This window comes from Eublepharis macularius, chromosome 4 (assembly GCF_028583425.1).
Source record: "Eublepharis macularius isolate TG4126 chromosome 4, MPM_Emac_v1.0, whole genome shotgun sequence".
In the NCBI taxonomy this organism is placed as follows: Eukaryota; Metazoa; Chordata; class Lepidosauria; order Squamata; family Eublepharidae; genus Eublepharis; species Eublepharis macularius.
The window spans coordinates 81,194,905-81,213,978 of record NC_072793.1 but is presented as its reverse complement, the minus strand read 5'-3'; the positions used below and the strand labels follow the sequence as shown (position 1 = coordinate 81,213,978).

At 40.7% G+C, this 19,074-nt stretch overlaps 1 protein-coding gene across 1 annotated transcript in view; it reads left to right on the top strand.

Moving 5' to 3' along the window:
- Positions 1–5,658, top strand: part of PDGFRB (platelet derived growth factor receptor beta) — a 111,415-nt gene extending 105,757 nt beyond the window's left edge. The window contains exons 19-23 of the mRNA XM_054976215.1: positions 2,075–2,186; positions 2,467–2,566; positions 2,674–2,779; positions 4,208–4,452; positions 4,944–5,658. Of these exons, the coding sequence (XP_054832190.1) occupies positions 2,075–2,186; positions 2,467–2,566; positions 2,674–2,779; positions 4,208–4,452; positions 4,944–5,049 (669 nt within the window). The 3' untranslated portion in view covers positions 5,050–5,658. The remainder of the gene's footprint in view (positions 1–2,074; positions 2,187–2,466; positions 2,567–2,673; positions 2,780–4,207; positions 4,453–4,943) is intronic.
- Positions 5,659–19,074: the final 13,416 nt, after the last annotated feature.

The following is a 19,074-nucleotide window of genomic DNA, read 5'->3' as shown; positions in this document are numbered from 1 at the left end:
CTGCTGCATTTTGGGCCAACTGAAGTTTCTAGACAGTTTTCAAAAACTGTTCCATTTAATCTGCATTATAGTAATCTAACTTGTATGTGATCAGAGCCATTATAGCCAGATCACATTTTTGTAGGAATGGCTGCAGTTGGCATATCAGGCAAAGCTGTTAAGAGGCGCTATGTGCCACAGAGGAGATTGAACCTTCAGCTGTAGGTCAGGATCCAGCAGCACCCTCCAACTATGAATGAGCTCCATCAGGAGGAGTACAAGAATGGGCTGTCTCCTCAGTCTTCGAATGGCTTTGTCATTGATAACAGCACCTCTGTCTTGCCTGGACTGAACTTCAGTTTATTGACCCTCAGCCATCCCGTTATCTTCTCCAAATATTTGTTTAGAATTTCCACAGACCCACCTGACCCAGCTTTTAGGCAGAAATACAGCTAGCTGTCATCTGCATATTGGGGCACCTTGCCCCAAGTTTCCAGACAATCTCTCCCAGGAGTTTCATGTATATGTATCTGTTAAGCAGAATGGGGAACAAGATGGACACCACAGCATGTATGCCACAGGGCTGAGCAGTACTCCCCCTATTCTGGAAACAAATAAGTAAAAGTAAGCATGAGTAGCATTGTTCACCCCACTCCCAACCAAGCCAGCTGCTCTAGAAGGATACCATGGTCAATAGCATCAAAAGCTTCCAAGAGGTCCTAGAGAATCAACAGAGATGCAATCCTCCTGTCACTCTCCCAATGAAGATCATCAGTCAAGAAGGTCATTTCCATCTCCTTGGAGGTTGCAGAAACATAAATATGGCTTTTAAATTTCCAAAATTCCAGTCTTCAGTTTAGGGATGTTATGTTGCAGGTTGTTTTTAATCTTTTAGCCACCTTGGTAGCCCTGATGAGGGCAAAAAGGCAGGTATAAATCTTATCAACAAATAAATAATATTATAATAAATTGTAGAGAAATCCCCCAGCTCTGTCTCTGCATTTTGCAACTCTATCAATTATATCCTTTATAGCACGGTTTGGAAATATATTGAGTTATTCAGGTCAGGTTGCTGAAAACACAAATTAAATCAGTGGGATGTTTTTGCTTTCAATTTGTCAAACCAATAGTTTTTGACTTTTCTCATTCTTTCAATTTTTTTTCTGAATGTTCCTTTCTTTCTTTAAGTTAGAAAGTCAAAATCACCACCTTTTATTCAAGGTGACCTCCAAATCAGTTAGATGTTGGCTAGACTAATGCAACGTGCTTCATGTAGTAGTACTCTTATGTATGATTGCCTGGAAGTTTCAACTAATGCAGAACTTTGTGGTTCTCTTTTACATGGGGATTGCCAGGAACATATTACGCCAGCACTTCCATGCCTGTGTTATCTTCCTTTTGTCTCCAAACCACAACAAAAGAAACAAGCCCAAAGTACATATCAGATCACCTCCTTTCCAAATCCCCATTGTGCAGGGAGTGAGGTAAACTGGTGTGTTCATGTTTCCCGCTGCTCCTGAAACTTGTGGGAGTTACCCCCACTCCCCTGTTGCATATGAGTTTAGCAAGGGTATTAGATTTACTTACATCAGTCAAATGGAATAGTACCCTGTTTCATTGCTTCATAAGCCCATTTAACCAGAAGTTATAAGAATATAAGACGAGCACTGCTGTATTAAACCAGTGGGCCATCTAGTCCATCATACTGTTTCTCAAAGCAGTCAACCAGTTGCTTGGAGGGCCAACAAACAGGGCCCTTCTCCCGATGCTGCCTTTCAGCACTGCTATTCAGAGGTTTGCTGCCTCTGTATATGGTAGGAGCCCTTGATGGACCTATCTTCCATGAATCTGTTTTGCTGCTTTTTAAATACATCTATACCCATATCAGTTGCTATATAGTTCCTTTCAGTGAAGAAGTACAGTAGCTTATGTTCATAGTTGGAGATCAGGTCCTGTACTGAAAAGCGTGATGGCTTTCTTCATGTCTGTAGATTAAGGTTCTACTAAGAAGCACAAGGATTCACTGGCAGCAAAGAAGTGACATTTCTTGACCAACAAGTTGAAAAATCATTCCTTCTTTATCTTTCCCACACAGACGTTCTTGCCTTTGAAATGGATGGCACCTGAGAGCATTTTTAACAACCTGTACACTACCTTGAGTGATGTATGGTCATTTGGGATCCTTCTCTGGGAAATATTCACTCTGGGTAAGCATCATTGGTCTCACATCACTGTTTTTGAAAGGCTGTGTTTCTCAGATTTCCTTTGCACAGTATAAAAACAATCTGTGTGGCTCTCCATAGTCTGCATGGCCTCTTTAGGGCTACTCCTTCTAAAGGTACCCCAGTTTTGAGTCCTTCATCTCTCATACTGGGAGTGGCCATTTATCATTGCCATTGAAGATAAGAAATAGGAATGGATAATATGGGATGACACCAGTATGCAGCATAATGAAGCTTTTCCACTAATTTTTTTTTAAACTACTAGGTGGAACACCATACCCTGAATTGCCCATGAATGAACAATTCTATAATGCCATCAAACATGGCTATCGGATGGCCAAGCCTACACATGCATCTAATGAGATGTGAGTGTTTACAGCATATATTTGCCTTTCCTGCAAGAGAAATATGCTCCTGTTTCTCCCAATAAAATGTTTCCTGAATATAAATTCTTTCTTTCATGTTTCTTCAGCTATGAGATCATGCAGAAATGCTGGGAAGAAAAATTTGAAATCCGACCTTCTTTCTCTCAGCTGGTGGTGATTATGGGGAACCTGCTGGCAGACTCATATAAGAAGGTAGAATATGGATAGCTGAAAGGAGAGAGAAGTACTGTGTAGAAGAATAGCCCAGTTTTAAAACCAAATGTAGTTTGTGGCTATTGACACAATAGGGTTTAGATTAAACATCTTAATTGCCTTCAGACGTGGGGAATGTGTGGGTCATTAGTTTGGAAAGGAGGAAGTCTGTCACTATAGTACTTTCTGTATGATTCTGGCTTCTTCAGTGCCATTTGCAATTCAGATACAGTGCTAGCATTCTCCATTGGCTCAAGCTGTTAAGAGCATCCTGGTTTGCTATGCAAAATATTTATTTATTTACTTGCTTACTTGCTTCATTTATATCCCACCTTTCTCCCTAAAGGCACTACATCATTCCCATCTCTTTCATTTTATCCTCACAGCAACTTCATGAGATAGATTGTGTAGATGTAATGCAGCAAGCTTCAATGGCAGAGTGGATCTATCAGATCCAGAATGGGGCCTGGGTCTCCCAGATCCTAGTCCAGCCACTACACCACACTGGCTCTCCAGTGCCTGGCTCCCTTAGAAGTGCTCTTAGAATCACCACAAACCACAATCACACCATTTACCCCCATTGGTGAAAACCATGCCACAATCATAGCAGCCAAATCAAGCATTTCCCCCCTTGCTTTGCTGTGCAGGTGTACAACCTGTTTACTCTGGAAACAATATTATAGCTATTTCTGCAATATTTCTGCAATATTATGAACTAATAAGTCTATGAAATATGTACAAGACATACAGCCTGAACCTAAAAACTTTTACAAGCTTTTACAAGTCCCATTGATTTCAGGAAGTATATTTAGAGGAAGTATATTTAGGGGTTTAAGGAGAGTTTTGATTTTGAAGAACGATATTTAGAGTTGAAACCTTAGTGATTTAATGGATTTGATCCCATTCAAGAAACAAAAGATAGAAGCAGTAGAATTCCACAACATGGTAGTATTTACTATACTATGGTACAGGATTATCAGCCAAGCCTGGCAATGAGTGGGAGGGTGGGGCGGGATGTGGATGGGCATGTGATGTTAGCAACATCTCCAATACCACCACTGTGTTACTTCTGGGTACAACCTGGAAGTGACACTAAGTAGCACTACGAATCACCACAACACTATAGTAAAACTCTATGGTGATTCCTAGAGTTCCCTTTGTCATTTCTAAATTGCACTCAAAAGTGACATGCCAGCACAGAAGCTAGAAGCTTTTTTCCCCTTTATTTTTCTAACAGCAGGCAACAAAGAGAATTACTCAGAGATTGCCCGCCATAAACTGGCACATGGTCAGCCTACTACAGTATTAAGAATTTATTGCTGTGTATGTTAGAGGCTTCCTGTTTATGAATGAGGGTGGAGGAGTATTCCATGTGGCTTTTATATACTCACAGACCATTAATGTTCTGTCTGCCTTATATGAGAGCAGAAATACCAACAGGTCAATGAAGAATTCTTGAAGAGCGACCACCCTGCTGTTGTCCGCACAAGGCCAAGAAATGCAGGACTCAACAATTCCACATTCAATGCTAACTACACAGCCAATTCAAGTTCTGTCCTCTATACAACTGTAGAGCAGAATGGAATGGACAATGATTATATCATTCCGTTGCCTGACCCTAAACCCGAAGGAACCGATGATACACCACAGGAGGCCACCAGCAGCCGTGCCAGGTACCAAACTAGAATGCCTTTATTCTTTCTCCTATTATGACCTTATTCACTACCAAACCACAGTATTCCTGAAAGGTGAAAACATCTTGCACACTCCACTGAAGTGAAAATAATGGGGAGGAGAAATATGAATGCGTTCTTATATATGGATGAAGATAATTTTTGGAAGAATGACACCAGATTTTGGAATTCTCTCTCTCTCTCTCTCTCTCTCTCTCTCTCTCTCTCTCTCTCTCTCTCTCTCTCTCTCTGTCCTAAGGACTGTTGATATAGTTATTGAATGACCATTCAAGTATTTCAGCTGGTATTAAGGAGCTGTACTCTGTTTTGAACGACAAGATTGAAACATGACTTTTTAAAGCATCTTAGGTAGTTATTCTATTTAGATATCAAAATGACAGTCCAAAGTGGCAGAGGAATTTAACTATAGCTTTCATAGTGAGTAACGAGATTAAGGCAGAACCTGAATTCTGTTTCTTTTTCTTCTTTAGCTCTACACTGAATGAAGCAAACACATCATCTACTATATCCTGTGACAGCCCACTGGTCCCACAGCAGGAAGAGGAACAGGCACCAGAAATGAAGTCAGACTGCTAGAGTTATTGGGCCCCCCCCCCAATAACTCTAGCACGTGCACGCACGTGTGTGTGTGCACAGAGGGAGAATTCCAATCACAAACTGGCATATCCCTCTCCTTCTTCACTATGTAACCTGTTCTTCCTTTCTGCTCAATCCAAATCAAAAACTAGTAATGGTAACATGGAAGAACATGTGGCCAAGAGTACATGCATACTCACCTGTAATAGTATAGATTGTCATGCAATATAAAGATGGTGAAAGTTTATATTGCATGATAGATTACATGGCCTTTTGCACTTCCTAAATGGGACTATTTTCATACTAACACAGAATTCATTTGCCGTTCATATTCTGTAGCGTTAACATAGGGTATCATAAGCCTTTGTGTGAAGTCACACTTTTCATCACCTCTTCAAAGCAGAGGAATGAGTAGATAAAACCAGTATTTTTGAAGGAAGACATGTTCCCCATAATATAAATCCAAAAAATAAGTCCTCCAGGGATTCTCCTGGGGAAATCCTGCCGTTCACTCTACTTGTTTTGTTTGCTATCTTTGCAAGTTTATTTTTGGGACCTGCTGAAGGAATTACCTCTCATATTACTCAAGTAATGTCACCTGCAAGTGTGAATGGGTGTGAAACAACTGGGCGGGGGAGGGGGGGAGTTGTTTGTTTCTCAGCCAACACGCAAACATAGAATGTATTCTCCATTACAGAAACAGTATTATAATACAACCCAGAGGAGCAAGCTTGGGCATTTGGGCTGGGTTTTGCGCTATCTTTTCTGGGTTTTCAGGTGCGTCTCTTGTGGGCTCAGCACCACAAGAATGATGGTACAACTTCAGGTACCATGAAGACAGGCTCCAATTTAGTTATCTGTTAGAGAACTAAAACACTATCATTATTATAAAAGAGCATATAGAAGAAATGGATAATGGATGAGCTAGCTGTGGCAATAATAGGGCATTCTATTGCCACTGTTCTCTGAATTCTGCCTTCTCATCATATCATTTATTTAAAGGGAGCATGAGCTATCCAAGGCCAGTATAAGGAAGAAAAATAGCTATTAAATTAATCCTCTTATGCCAGTGCACCTTGTGAGAAACAGCTAACTGCGCTGTCTTTGTTTTACATTGGGGAGTCATTATTATCAGCTGTTGGCAGTGAGCCCTGCTCTCCCTTTGTAGAGAGGGGGTATTGGCAGGTCTCCCCAAGCGGAATGCGAGTCATATGTATGTCATTTTTATGAGACTCAGAGCATCATCTGTAGAATGAACCTTTCTGAAAGTTCAGCATTGGGAGAGAAACAGAATGGCAAGAGGAGAACTGCTTCTCAAAGAGAAGCACTGCTTTTATAAGATGAAGAATGTAGGGGGGAAATGGTACTTTGGAAGCCTTTCTCCTGTTTCATCTTTCTCTTCCACGTCTATCATCATTGATGGGACTTTGTGCTCTCAGTCTATGTTTGGCTTCCGAAATGGTTAAACTGGCAGAAGGTAAGAATCTTAATGTAAGCTAAAGTTGCCAGAAGAGCAATTCAAAGCCAATCTATATATTATGCAGAATGAGATAGTACGCTTCTGTGACAAATTACAGTGAGAGGTTCTTTAATTTGAATGTTTCTCCACTAAAGATATTCCATTTGATTTAGTAAATGAGCATAACAGAGAAAAAAAGTTAAGTATAGTCTTTCCTTCATGTGCTACTTGTAACATGCAGGAATATTAAAAATATGATTCTCCCTCCCCAGCCCCGCATTCTAGTATAGTCCAGCAGTCTACAACTTCAGCTTACTATCTCATTTAGCATAATGGGTACATCAATCTCTGCCCTCATCTTCCACAATGGAGCCAGGAGTTAGAAAATTGCTTTCTCCTAAGATCTTCTCTTTCAGACAAAGTTGATTCCACTATCTCTTCTATTTATTCAATCAAGCTGTCTTTATTGCATTGGAAATAAGCCACAGCAACGGTACGCTTCTGTTCATTGAAAATGCAATGAACAGCACCAACTCCAAATTCAGTATGTTTTTTTAACCAAACACTATGTCTTCCATTAGCTTCTATATGTTTATCCTGAAAGGTATTTCCCCCCAATCCATTTACTGAAATGGTGGCATTTTGCAAAAAAAAACCAGGCATTTGCTACCAGTATGTTATTCCTAGCATTTTTTCAGCCATTGCTTTGATAGCCTAAAATGATAAATCATAGCTAAAGCAGAGCTGATCTCTTCCAAAACTTTCCATCAGTTTTTGAAATTATACTTTGTGAACAGCAACTCTACTTACTTTTGTGTTGCCTGCAGAGACTACTACAGAGTAGCAATATTACAGAGCTATCTTAGGGAGGTAAGACCATGTGCCATGATTTGTAGAGTTCTGACCGTAGAATGTTCATAGATTCCTGTTAAGCCTGGATATGTTAATTTATACTAGCTGTCTTCCCCTTGGAGAGGTTCTTTTGTTAATAAGAACTTGTACAGCATCTTTATTCCAACTGATTAAAACATTGCCATTCTGCTAGGCCTAAAATCTGATCTTGGTCTGAGGCCATGTCAGAGCTTTTGTATTGCGATGCTTTGTTGTAACCTGAAATAGAAGCTAGTGTTTTAAGAGCACAGTAAGCATCAGATATAGCACACTAGCTAAATCTGTAACCAGGCAGATATGCTTTACACCCGGACTTCTTTGACAAGGATGAGCAACCAGATTTGCCTTCTGCTCCACTGAGCTGAAAAATGGTACGGTTTCACCTCTTGATGAGACAGTACAGCTATGCTTTGTCAGTGCTGCAAGAAAATGACTTCCACAACGGCCAGTGGAGTAACCTGGTGACACCACCAAAGTAAGGCCCCCAAGGTAAGGCTACAGCAGCACCAGTTAACTTTCTGTGTAGCTAGCTTAGCATGTTCCAGAAACATTTTAGGTTAGCCAAAAGGAGAATAATGTTCACTTTTCCACACAGAAGCTCGTTTTGCAGCTGCTCAGTAGTCGAAATGGCAGTAGACACACCAGGAAGAAGACAGGGACCCCCAAAATTACTAATCCCCCAGACCGTGAAGTGCTGGGTTTTTTCCCCAATTGTTCTATTCATACTGAGTTCTGGGGCTCCAGTTTGAAGATCATATCAGGCACAGTGGAGTCTAGTTTACAGACATGCATATTAATGGAACATGCCTGAATGTGAAGGTGAGAATCTGACATGGGCAATGAAAGTCTAGTGTGGAGAAAGGGAGGAGATGGTCAAACAGAGAAACCTTATTTGCCTTCTATTTCATATCTTTTTCCAAAAAGGGGACCATTCCCTATAATGTGTACACTTACCTTGTCATTTTGGCTTGTGTGGTTTTGTTTTATTGCTTCAAAACATGGCTAGAAGTGAGTCAGAACCAAATCCCTACACTTTCAGTTACGCGCTAAACTTTGAAATATCTTGACTCCATGTCTGCAGATTTTGTCTTATCTCTAGTATCCTTCCCTCCACACTCAATTTCTATAACATTGTAATCTACAGCTGGTCCTACAACCAGCCAGCCAGTACTACAAATACGTAGCCAGAGTTATGCCAGAGGCATATTGCCGCATTACAGAGTGTATGTTTTATAATACGTGTTTTTTCTAAATGCTTGTGAAATTTATGTCATGTGTATGCAGCGTTTAGCCTTTGTGTTGTTCTTATCAAGTAAGGAAAGTATATTAGTGAAGAGCTTTATATTTGTTGTTGCTATGTAATCCAGAGCACAGTGGACTTTATTTGCAATAAATGAATTGCCTTGTCTACTCTTCCAAGGGCTCACAAGTCCTTTGAAGATTGAAGGGCGGGAGACAGAAGTGCAATGAAGCAATTGTATGGAAGTTGGCCAGTTGGCATTTAAAATTTCACCTACAAGTACAGGCTCACCAGCTCTCTAGAATTAGCAATTTTTTAAAAAATACCTGTATAGAATTTTTAAACCAGTAGATATTACAGTGGCTCTGTATCAATTAATGGCATGAAGAAAGAACCAAACTGGTCACAGATAGCCCAGGAAGTTGTCAAAGGGAATCCCCTTTTGCACCACATTATTTAGAAAGAAGATTTAGAAGCTCAGATAATGCAAATCTATTATCTACATTTTTAGCAATTTGCTTAATTCACACAAGAAGAATGAATAAAAGACTTGTTCACCCTTTTCTTCAATAAATGTTTAAAACAGCAATTGCAATGCTATATACCATAGGAAAACTGGTAATATGCTGAAAGAAATAAATTAAGCCAAGAGTTGCGGTCTCCTCTGAAGCCCCAACACTGATATGTAGATAGAGGCTCTGCATGAATCACTATTGCAGCCAGGAGGAACCACTGTCAAGGCAGGTGGGACAGGACACCTCTTATAATTTATTGTTATGTTTGTGAAAACCAATCCAGGAAACAGAGTTTCATATTCTAAAAAACCCAAATTTGCTCTACTTTGGAGACAACTTTTGCCATTGCTTAAGCTTTTAAACAAGAAGTATCCTCCTGTCCCATCCCTGCCATAATACAAACACTAACCCCTCTGATATTCACTTGAAAGAAATTAAATTTTATTTGTTCATGAAACCACTGTGGGCACAGAGCAGACAGGAATATTTTCCTTGCTCTGATGTGGTTTCTGAGGCAAGTTAAAGAGGTGTCTGATTTCCAGGCTTCTCCCAGAGAGCTGGTGATACTAAATAATTTATGATGGCTGTTTTCCATTAATTTTCCATTCAGAGACCAAGGTTGCTGCAGGATGACTTTTGACAGAGCCTTCCTACAAGTGGCAAATATGCCCCATGACATTTGGAAACCCCTGTAAAAGTACTGAAGATGTATCAAAAACCACCTTTTCTAAGCATTATATGTTACTGATAATAATTCTAAGCAGGGCTATTTTTCTGGGGAAAGAGGTGGTGGAACTTTCAAGAGGAAAATGAGAGAGAAACACACGGGCCTCCTTACAAAACAGCCCCCTTACAAATCTTTCTGTCTGGAGATCAGGGGGCGGGGCCACCAGTCGCAAGAGGTGCCAGAACCGTTCCACTGTGTTCCCGCTGGAAAAAAGCCCTGATTTTTCTAAGAGTTCATGCTCAGCCTCTGGTTGTTTCTGTTTTGTGCTTTGCTTCTTGAAAATTTTGCACATAAATTAATACCTCGTCCAAGAAAATTTTTTAGCCATTAGCCTAGCTTGAAGTTGCTTGAAATCTCTATTTCTAGTTGTTACTCTCTCCTTTCTTGCAACCTTTCCTTCTTTTATTTTTTTTTTAATTCATTTTGAGCAAATTCATCTCAGACCTTCCTTGTTTCTTCTGTTAATTTTGCTTCAGGAGGGAGCAGAGATGAACCTCACATGATTTCACTGTCCCCTTCCCCCAAGTTATTGGTGAATGTTTGATACAATGTAATTATATACATTTGAAAAAAGAAACCATGTGGTTAAAGGAACGTTATGAAGTTCAGGGCCAATCTTGTTTGGCTCAGATAGTGGCTACCTCTGAGAAAGATAACTGCATGGCTCCAGTCTACATAGCTGTTATTTCTGAGCAGTTGCATTTTTTTTCTTTCAAGGAAATTAGCTAGCATAATTAAAGCAACACAATGCTATGGACACCCTCATGCCCAAACTATTAACTAGGTACTGCATTCTCAGAAGCACTTATGAGAATAATACATGAAGCAGGTCTTAACACTAGTTAAATCAGGAGCAAGTTGAAATAAAGTGAAAAGTAATAATTAATGCCGATGAAGGCACATCTTGAGTTCCTAGAAATGGTTCTGACAGAGGAGAAGAAAAGTGCAATCCCTTCCCAGTAAAACTTTCAGGCTAGCAGCCTATTTGCTGAGTGATCTGAACACTTCATTTAGATTAAATGAAGTTTTATTAAAGACTACATTAAACTGCCATTCAATGAAGGACTGATACAGTATCACTGGTAGGATTGCCAGGCCTACATGTGGCAGTCCCAGAAGCATTTGGGGGCAGGCCATGGGAAGGAGAGCATTGCATGACATGGTGATATCACTTCCAGGTGAAGGCCTTGAAGTTATATGTCCACCCTGTGCAATGCTGTAGAAATTCCCCGAATCTCTATGGTAAAGACTAGAGAGATCAGGGAAATTCCTAGTGTGTCATGGACTCTGTGGCCAGAAATGATTTTGCTGCATCCGTGACTTCATCCACCTCATATTCTTCCTTTACAAGAGCAGGGAAGAGCTGGCTATGGTCGGAGTTTGCCCACAGCAGACAACCTGGCAAGCCTAATTACAAGTTTCTGTGACCAAATAATAACAGAGTCTTGTGGCACCCCATAAACTAACAAAGTTATTGTGACGTAAATTTCCATGAGCCAGAGGCTTTGTCATATACATATGAGTGAGTCACCTTGACCCTGGCCATTTCCACACTACTCACCTTCATCTGGAATGGGGCACAACGTCGCAAAAAGAAAATGTGGAAGATAGCGTCTTCTCGCATGAGTTTTGCACAACGTCGCACAAAACTCGCACGAGAAGACGCTATCTTCTGCATTTTTCTCGCGACGTTGTGCCCCGTTCTGGATGAAGGTGAGTAGTGTGGAAACGGCCCCTGAAGCGATAATGTGTAATATAAGTGTTTTGAATAACATGAACAATTAAATAAATGAGTGGTTCAACCCACTGCATATTGCATCCAGCAACCCCGCTTGGCCATCCAATAACCTGTCTGCATAGCATCAAGAAGCATGAACTGTGCTGCTGTGCTCACAGAAGTGCCCTATCTTATCTTGCTATAATAATAATAGCTTGTTGTAGCCATAGGCCATAACATACCAGCATATGCACCATGCAACAATATGCCACATCAAAAGAATTAAAACATAAATACATATTTATATAGCAAAATAAAACTTAACATTTAAAACATTAGTAAGCAGAAAACCCATACAAATTACATAAAATTACAGTTTGGCTAAATTTCTTACAGAATTAGCAAAAACTAATTTCTTCCTTATGTTAGTTGAGAGAAAAGTAAAAATAGCCATTTTAAGAGTAACCAGAGGAAAAAATATGGCTAATAAAAATTCCCTTGCACTAGTGAGGGAATACAATCTGAGCATTCACTTCTCGTCTTGCCACTTGTCTTTTGGGGGGGAGGGGACAGGTAAAATTGGAAGGAGGTGATGACCTACCAATATAATTAAGTACTCAAAGGTGGACACCATCCTAAACACATTACTGGAAGTGCCATTTAAATGAATGGGACTTGCTTCTGATTAATGTGTTTGAAATATGTTTGCTACCGCTGGGTTGGGAAATTCTTGAAGATTTGCAGGTGGAGCCTGAGGAGGGGAGGAATCTCAGTAGACTATAATGCCATAATGTACACTATCCAAAGCAGCCATTTCCTCCAAGGGAATAGATCTCCATAGTTTGGAAACAGGGATCCCAGGTCCCCTGGTGAGGGCAGGGGACTCCCCACTCCCATCCCCTGCACCCCACCACCACTCACCTGTCTGGGGGCGGGAAGTGGGGGAACAGGCCTCCTAAGCGTGCTCCCGGGGCAGCACAATGACATCACTCCTGGGAATTATGTCACTGTGCTACCCCGGGAATGCTCCCATGCTTCACAGCAGACTGATTTGGGCCCCAAATGGTCCCGCTGTGTGAAGACATCAAAGAAGGCGAGTACTGGGTCTCCTTGTCCCGCTGGAAGGGTAAGGGACCTGGCAACTCTATCTGGAAATCAGTTGTAATTCTGGAACATGTCCAGGCCCTGCCTGGAGATTGACAACATTAGTTTGAGGATACACCTACACATTATCCCCCCACCCCAATTTTCCTTATAATGTATAGTTTTGGAGTGTCTTAATAAACCACCAACCTCCATACTTAAGTGATTATTAAGACAACCAACCCAGGCAGAAACATTGTGAACTGTGCATTTCTGAGCTCTAGACCAATGCAAGAATTCTTGTTTCTTAGCAAAATCTTGCAGCAACTGATAGCATGCTTTGAATGGAAACAAAAGATCCACTTATTTTTTTTTAAAAAAAAAACTTTTTGAAAGCCATCATGGGGGTGAAAGGCAGAAAAGTGTTTGAACTAAGGTACCAAAGATTTAACACTATTTTAGGTTTACAAGTATATGTTAAGATTTCTCTTATTAAACTACATCTATACCAGTGAGATATTATTTTTATGCTGTAAAACTTTTTATATGTGTTTTAAAGAAAGATTTTTAAAATTAAAAGAGCTTCTTTTTAAAAGTTAAGTTTTCTGTGATCATTTTGCAGCCTTTTCCTGTATTCTCTGGAACAGTGGCTTTCTGTTTCTCTGGAAATGAAAGTTAACAGTTTAAAAGAGAAGAATGTTAATATGCTTAGTGCAACTTTTGGGCTTAAGCAAAATTCTGCTGTGGTACCAAGTGCAAATAGATGACTTACGTAGCAAAAAGATTTGACAAGACGTGTGATGGGAGAGGGAGACTGGGGGTCACCAGCGCTTTGAATTACTGAGGGAAGAGGCATTTGGCTGTATGGAAGAATAAAAGGTAAGTGAGAAAAAAAAGAGGCAGATGCTATCTAGGAGTCCAAGAAGACTTAAAAACAGAGCTACAGTCTGGATCTTCTAGGTTTGATGGGCTGTTTATATTCTGGCCTTCCTCCGGGAGGTGCAATTCCTGATCCTGTGATAGCCCCTTTGAGCTCTGGGGCTATCTGAAGATCATGGACCATGCAAAGTAGACTTAGGAGTGTACTCCCCAACTCATCTGCAGGTCATGCATACAAGTTACTTACTGTTCAAGAAAAAGTCTTAATCTGAGAGAAACTGTAAGCAAAGCCGCTGATTAAAGCAGGCTAAGAAGTGAGAATGAAAATGGGACTTCTGATTTGCAGTCCAGAGAATACTGCAAGAGCAAAATCGACATCACTTCAGGAGATCCTTTAAAAAAAACAAACCCAAAATGCTGGGCCCACTACACATGGGAGGAAAAAATGTTAACAGTATCATTTCTCTGGGCTTCAGCTGCCACCACCCCGTCTTTGCAGTTAATACTTACGTCCTATGGAAACATACAGATCCTTGTGTGGTACCTCTATGTTTTCCTTCACAGGGCAAATAGCTGCGGGGGGGGGGGGTGCATGTAAATGGTGCCTAGACTCAGCAATATGTGGACATGTATGGTTGCCACATGTCACAAACACTGAGTGTGCTGTGTATTGTTAATTGAAATGTAGTTTGGGTTATGGCATGAGTTTGGAATCATTTTTGTATTGGGGTTACATTTATACAGCTACGCCTTTTTACCTTTTTCTCTCAAGTTATCAGGTGGGGTTGAGAAACTAAATTAAATTTAAAAACTCAGAAAGTAAGGCATTGGTTCACTCTTGCTATCAGGCTAATATCAAATAGCTTGAATGGCTTGAACAAAGAGCACCCTGGCCTGCTTAAATAAGCGTCTTCCTCAAGACAGGAAAACAGCAATGTTTGGAGGAAAATGCTGCACTCTGAAAAATAGTCTGTGATGACACTGTGTGACATGAACATGGGCTGACCTGCATGCTTGTCAGGCAAATAACTGCTGAGTCAGTTTCTCCTGCTTGCTCCCACTCCTTTGCCACTCCTGGGGTGTCAGAAATCGAAAGTAAAGTGCAGTTGCAGGCATCAAGGCACCACCAGAAAAACAGCATCGTCAGTGAAAATCTCAAAGTTGGAGGTATTTTCATTCAGATGAACTACCATTCCAAGGTTAACAAAGGGTGTTTTTATGAGTTGCATTTCAAATAACATTCCTAATATCTGCATACATGGAATCAACAAGGTGGTGCCAATTCTACTGCTCACCTTTAAATCCTAACAGAGACGGACAACCCAGCAAGCTACCTGTTGCTCATATGTGCTGTGTTTAATCCTGAATGTAAGCAAATCACTGAGAAGGGTAGCTTTCTTCTTAGAAGCAAGATAATTTTCGCTAAGAGAATACCTGATTCATATGGGGAAGCTGAGCTGTTGCAGTCATGGCTGGCAACTTTTCTTCATCAATTGTCACTCCAAGCTGAGTCAGAAAGAAGGAAAAAATAATCACCCCCTCCTCTATCAAACAAAAGTCATGGTTGCCAGGCCACACCTCTCTTTATTTGTCTTTCAGCCCCACTGCAGGAAGAACTGAATAAACTCTGATGACTATGGGCAAAGCACAGGTATTGAACACAGAATAGATGGAACTCGGATATCTTGATTATTCTCACACCTTCAAACATTTGGGTTGAGTATTTGAAAGTAGATGTGGCTTATTCCTGCCCAGTTATGTTTAGTTAGTTAAGTTCCAAATGCACTCTTGTATGCATGTGTGAAATCAGCAAAGTGGTCACTCACAATTCTATGGTGAGTATTACTGAAGAACCAACAGTGTTCCAGATCTGGTATGATCCCCGATTCCACAGATTCACAGTTCTCCTAGCATTTGGGGACAATAGATCAAGAGATCATGGAGGGAAATGAATTCTTGTGTGTGTGTGCGAGGGGTGCAATAATGCATACCGGTTGCTTGCTAATGAGGGCTAGGTATCTTACTTTGGAACCCATGAAACTGTGCAGCCAACCCTGTTAGTAGATGTATCTTTCTGTGTGTATCTTGACTTGTGAAAATATTTCAACTGAGTAGCCATGTAGTCTATAGTAGTAGAACAAAATTCGAATCCGGCAGTACCTTATAGAACAACAATTTTTTCCAGGGTCAAAATAGTTTTTATATCTGAGAAATAGATGCAGAGAAGTTAGCCATGTTAGTCTGTGGTAGCAAAATCAAAAAGAGTCCAGTAGCACCTTTAAGACTAACCAATTTTATTTTAGCATAAGCTTTCGAGAATCAAGTTCTCTTCGTCAGCTTTAAATTCTACATACAATTCATTTCCCTATTCTTTCTCATATAGCAGTACAGGCAACTTGACCCTGTATGGTTTTCAAGGCAAGAAATGCTCAGAGGTGATTTGCCATTGCCTGCCTCTGTGTAGGAACTTAGACTTCACTGGTGGTGTCCTATCCAAGTAGGGATGACCTTACTTGGGCCATCCAGTCAAGGCTCCTCATACCCTGGAATAGGTGGATTTTGTTTTTCTTGGCAATTTTTTATTCTGAAATAAAAATGTAATAAGTAAAACTACCACTAAGCAGTTTAGCTAATGTTTATTAGTAATGTTATCTATCACATTTTTATATTGCTCTTCTTTCAGGGAGCTCAGGGTAGTATACTTTGTTCTTCCCTCTTTCATTTTGTACTCACAACAACCCTGTGAAACTGAAAGGGACTCCACAGGACAGAGACTCAAACTCCCCAGGAATTAGATCTGAGCGTCCTACTGAAAAGCATTCCTTTCGTTCCAGGAAACCAAATGTGCCAGTCAAATAAGACACAATTACAACAACACCACAGTGGCAGCACTTGTTTAACAAATAGACCTTGTGGTACATTTCTGCCATGGGTATCTATCTCAAAGGGCAGAAACAATGGATATGCCACCAAGACAGGTTTTTTCCCCTCTGCTGATGATTTGATGTTTGTTCCTTCAAGTGAGTCAGTATTCTTTGAGCTGTCATTTGTTCCTGGAAAAACAGAGAGAGAGAGAGAGAGAGAGAGAGAGAGAGAGAGAGAGAGAGAGAGAGAGAGAGAGAGAGAGAGAGATTTGACAAATCTTCTAAGACATAAATTGGCAAAGCCTTCTGAGGAGACTACAGTGTTCAGTATTACTGTCCAGCTATATTTATTTATTTGTATTTATTATGTTTGTTTATTTAAAACATTTTTAAAGTAATGTAGCCTTAACTCTATATTCAAATACCAGGCAGTAAAAGAACTTGAGATTCCCTTACTTTCCCCATAAATACAAAGTAGATCAGTTACCACACTTAGGGTTAACAAATTCTTAATCAAAATAATATGATACAATTCTTTCTTAGTATTCCCCACTAGCAGAAAGTAGTAGTTGCATGTGTAACCCAGCAAAACCCTGGCTACACAGAACTCTCTCCTAAATTATCTTTGCCAATTGGAGAGGTGGGGGGTAATTATAAGATTACTTCAAAAAGAAAACACTCAAAATATTATAGTTTAAGATAAAGATTTTTCACAAACTTTACAATCACAGGTATAATTGAATCAAAGTTGCTATGAACATACCAACATTTACAGAGGCAGGATTTTCAGTGCCCTTTAGAAAGGGCCCTTTGAACAAAAGCAAGCCCTTACTAACGGTGCCCAGTACACAAAGACAACAGCAAATCCAAAATGTTAACTTAAAGAAGTGCAGGGCTGCTTCTTCCACTGTGTCCTCTTCAGTATCTCCTGCTGCTCTTGAGGCTTTTTATCTCTGGCTTGGACCTGCAAAGAAATTAGCAGTTCCCTCAATCAGGTTTTAGGCCTTGTCTTGGCTGCTGCAAGCCAGACTTACTCAGAGGAAAGAGTTTTAAACAGTAGCTAACAGCCTGACAAACCCATCCTTTATAATATCTCCTAAAAGGAAAATCCTAATGTGCAATTTCTCCCTGGTTGGGCCCATCACATATACCTGCAAAGAAATGAGCAGTTTCCTTAACTGATCTCTAGGTCTCCTCTATAGGAGCAACTTTACTGACAGCCCATGTTCTAGTTTCAGGTAGGGTTTCCAGGTCCCCTGGAGCCCAACCCAGGGGATGGGGGCCGGGGCATGGTGACGCATGAAGGGGGCACACTCCCATGCACTCTGCAGCTCCTGGGCCCGTTACCCATACATCCCCATCCCACCCACCCCCACCGAGGTGAGTAGTGGCAGAGGGAGGAGGCTGGGATTCAGGTTCAGTAGCACCTTAAAGACCAACTAGATTTCCAGAGTATGAGCTTTTGAGACGTTCATACCCTGAAATTCTAGTTGATCTTTAAGGTGCTACTGGACCTAGGCTTGCCATATGGCACAGTCAAAAAAAGGACTTACAGGCTTAGAACTCTTTAGAATTCCTACCTCTGGTGTGATTACATCTCTTCCAGATATGACATCATCCGTCACCCCCACCACCTGGGCAGCTCCAAAGGGAGATGGGTGGAGCAGTATAGTAAGACCAACCCAGGCCACAGGGGCACCTCCATCTTTCACCAGCCGGCCTTGCTAAGAGGTGGAAGGCCAGAGTGAGGCAGTCCCAGGCCACAGCAGTGCCTCCATCTGTTGCCCCGCTGGCCTAGCTAAGGGACAGAATGCCAGAGCGAGCCCAGATGGCTGGACCAGGTATCTATATTTTAATTTCATTTTTCCCGGACAGTCCGTAAAAATACTGGACTGTCCGGGGGAATACTAGCCACCTGGCTGCCCTAACTGGACCCAAATCTTGCCCATGTTCTGTGACTTTTTACTCCCTATGCCCTAAATTCTAACCTTTTAATAGAAATAAAATGTTAAACAGAAAATGGAATGGGTTACACAAGGAAATAACTTTATATCTAACATTTATGTCTTTGTGGCTCCCACATAAGTTGTTGGGTGGATATCATCTTTTGGGAGAACATTTGATTCTTTTTACTACCTTTATGGTGCAGTGCATTTGCAATAGATCTCCCACCCTGTGTTGAACTTTCAGACGCTGATGACATGAGTAAACAACCATGGTCACAGATCTACAGTTTTGTGAGAAATATTGTACTGCTGGACACTGCTTTCAGGCAGAGATTGTTTTCTTTCACTGTCTCCTTTTTTCATGATGTGCCACTAGTCCCTTTTCCAAGTCTGTACTTTTATTACGTGCTTTTCTTTATCATACCTGAAAGCTCCATGTTCTACTAAGAAACAGGACATGTTTCTATATGCAATATAATGAAAGACAAACATATAATTTTAAAGCAGCATAGTAACGTTCCAAATAGCCATACAAAACTGATGGTCAAATTTCTTGTACAGTGGCCAGTTTAAACGTTTTAAGTATACAGATGCCCTGCCCTTCATTTAATTTTGTTGCTGTTGAGCAAGCCTAATTTTGCCATAAAAATCTGAAGAAACTGGGAGTTGGTAGCATTGCATAAACCCTACAAACTCAGGGCAGA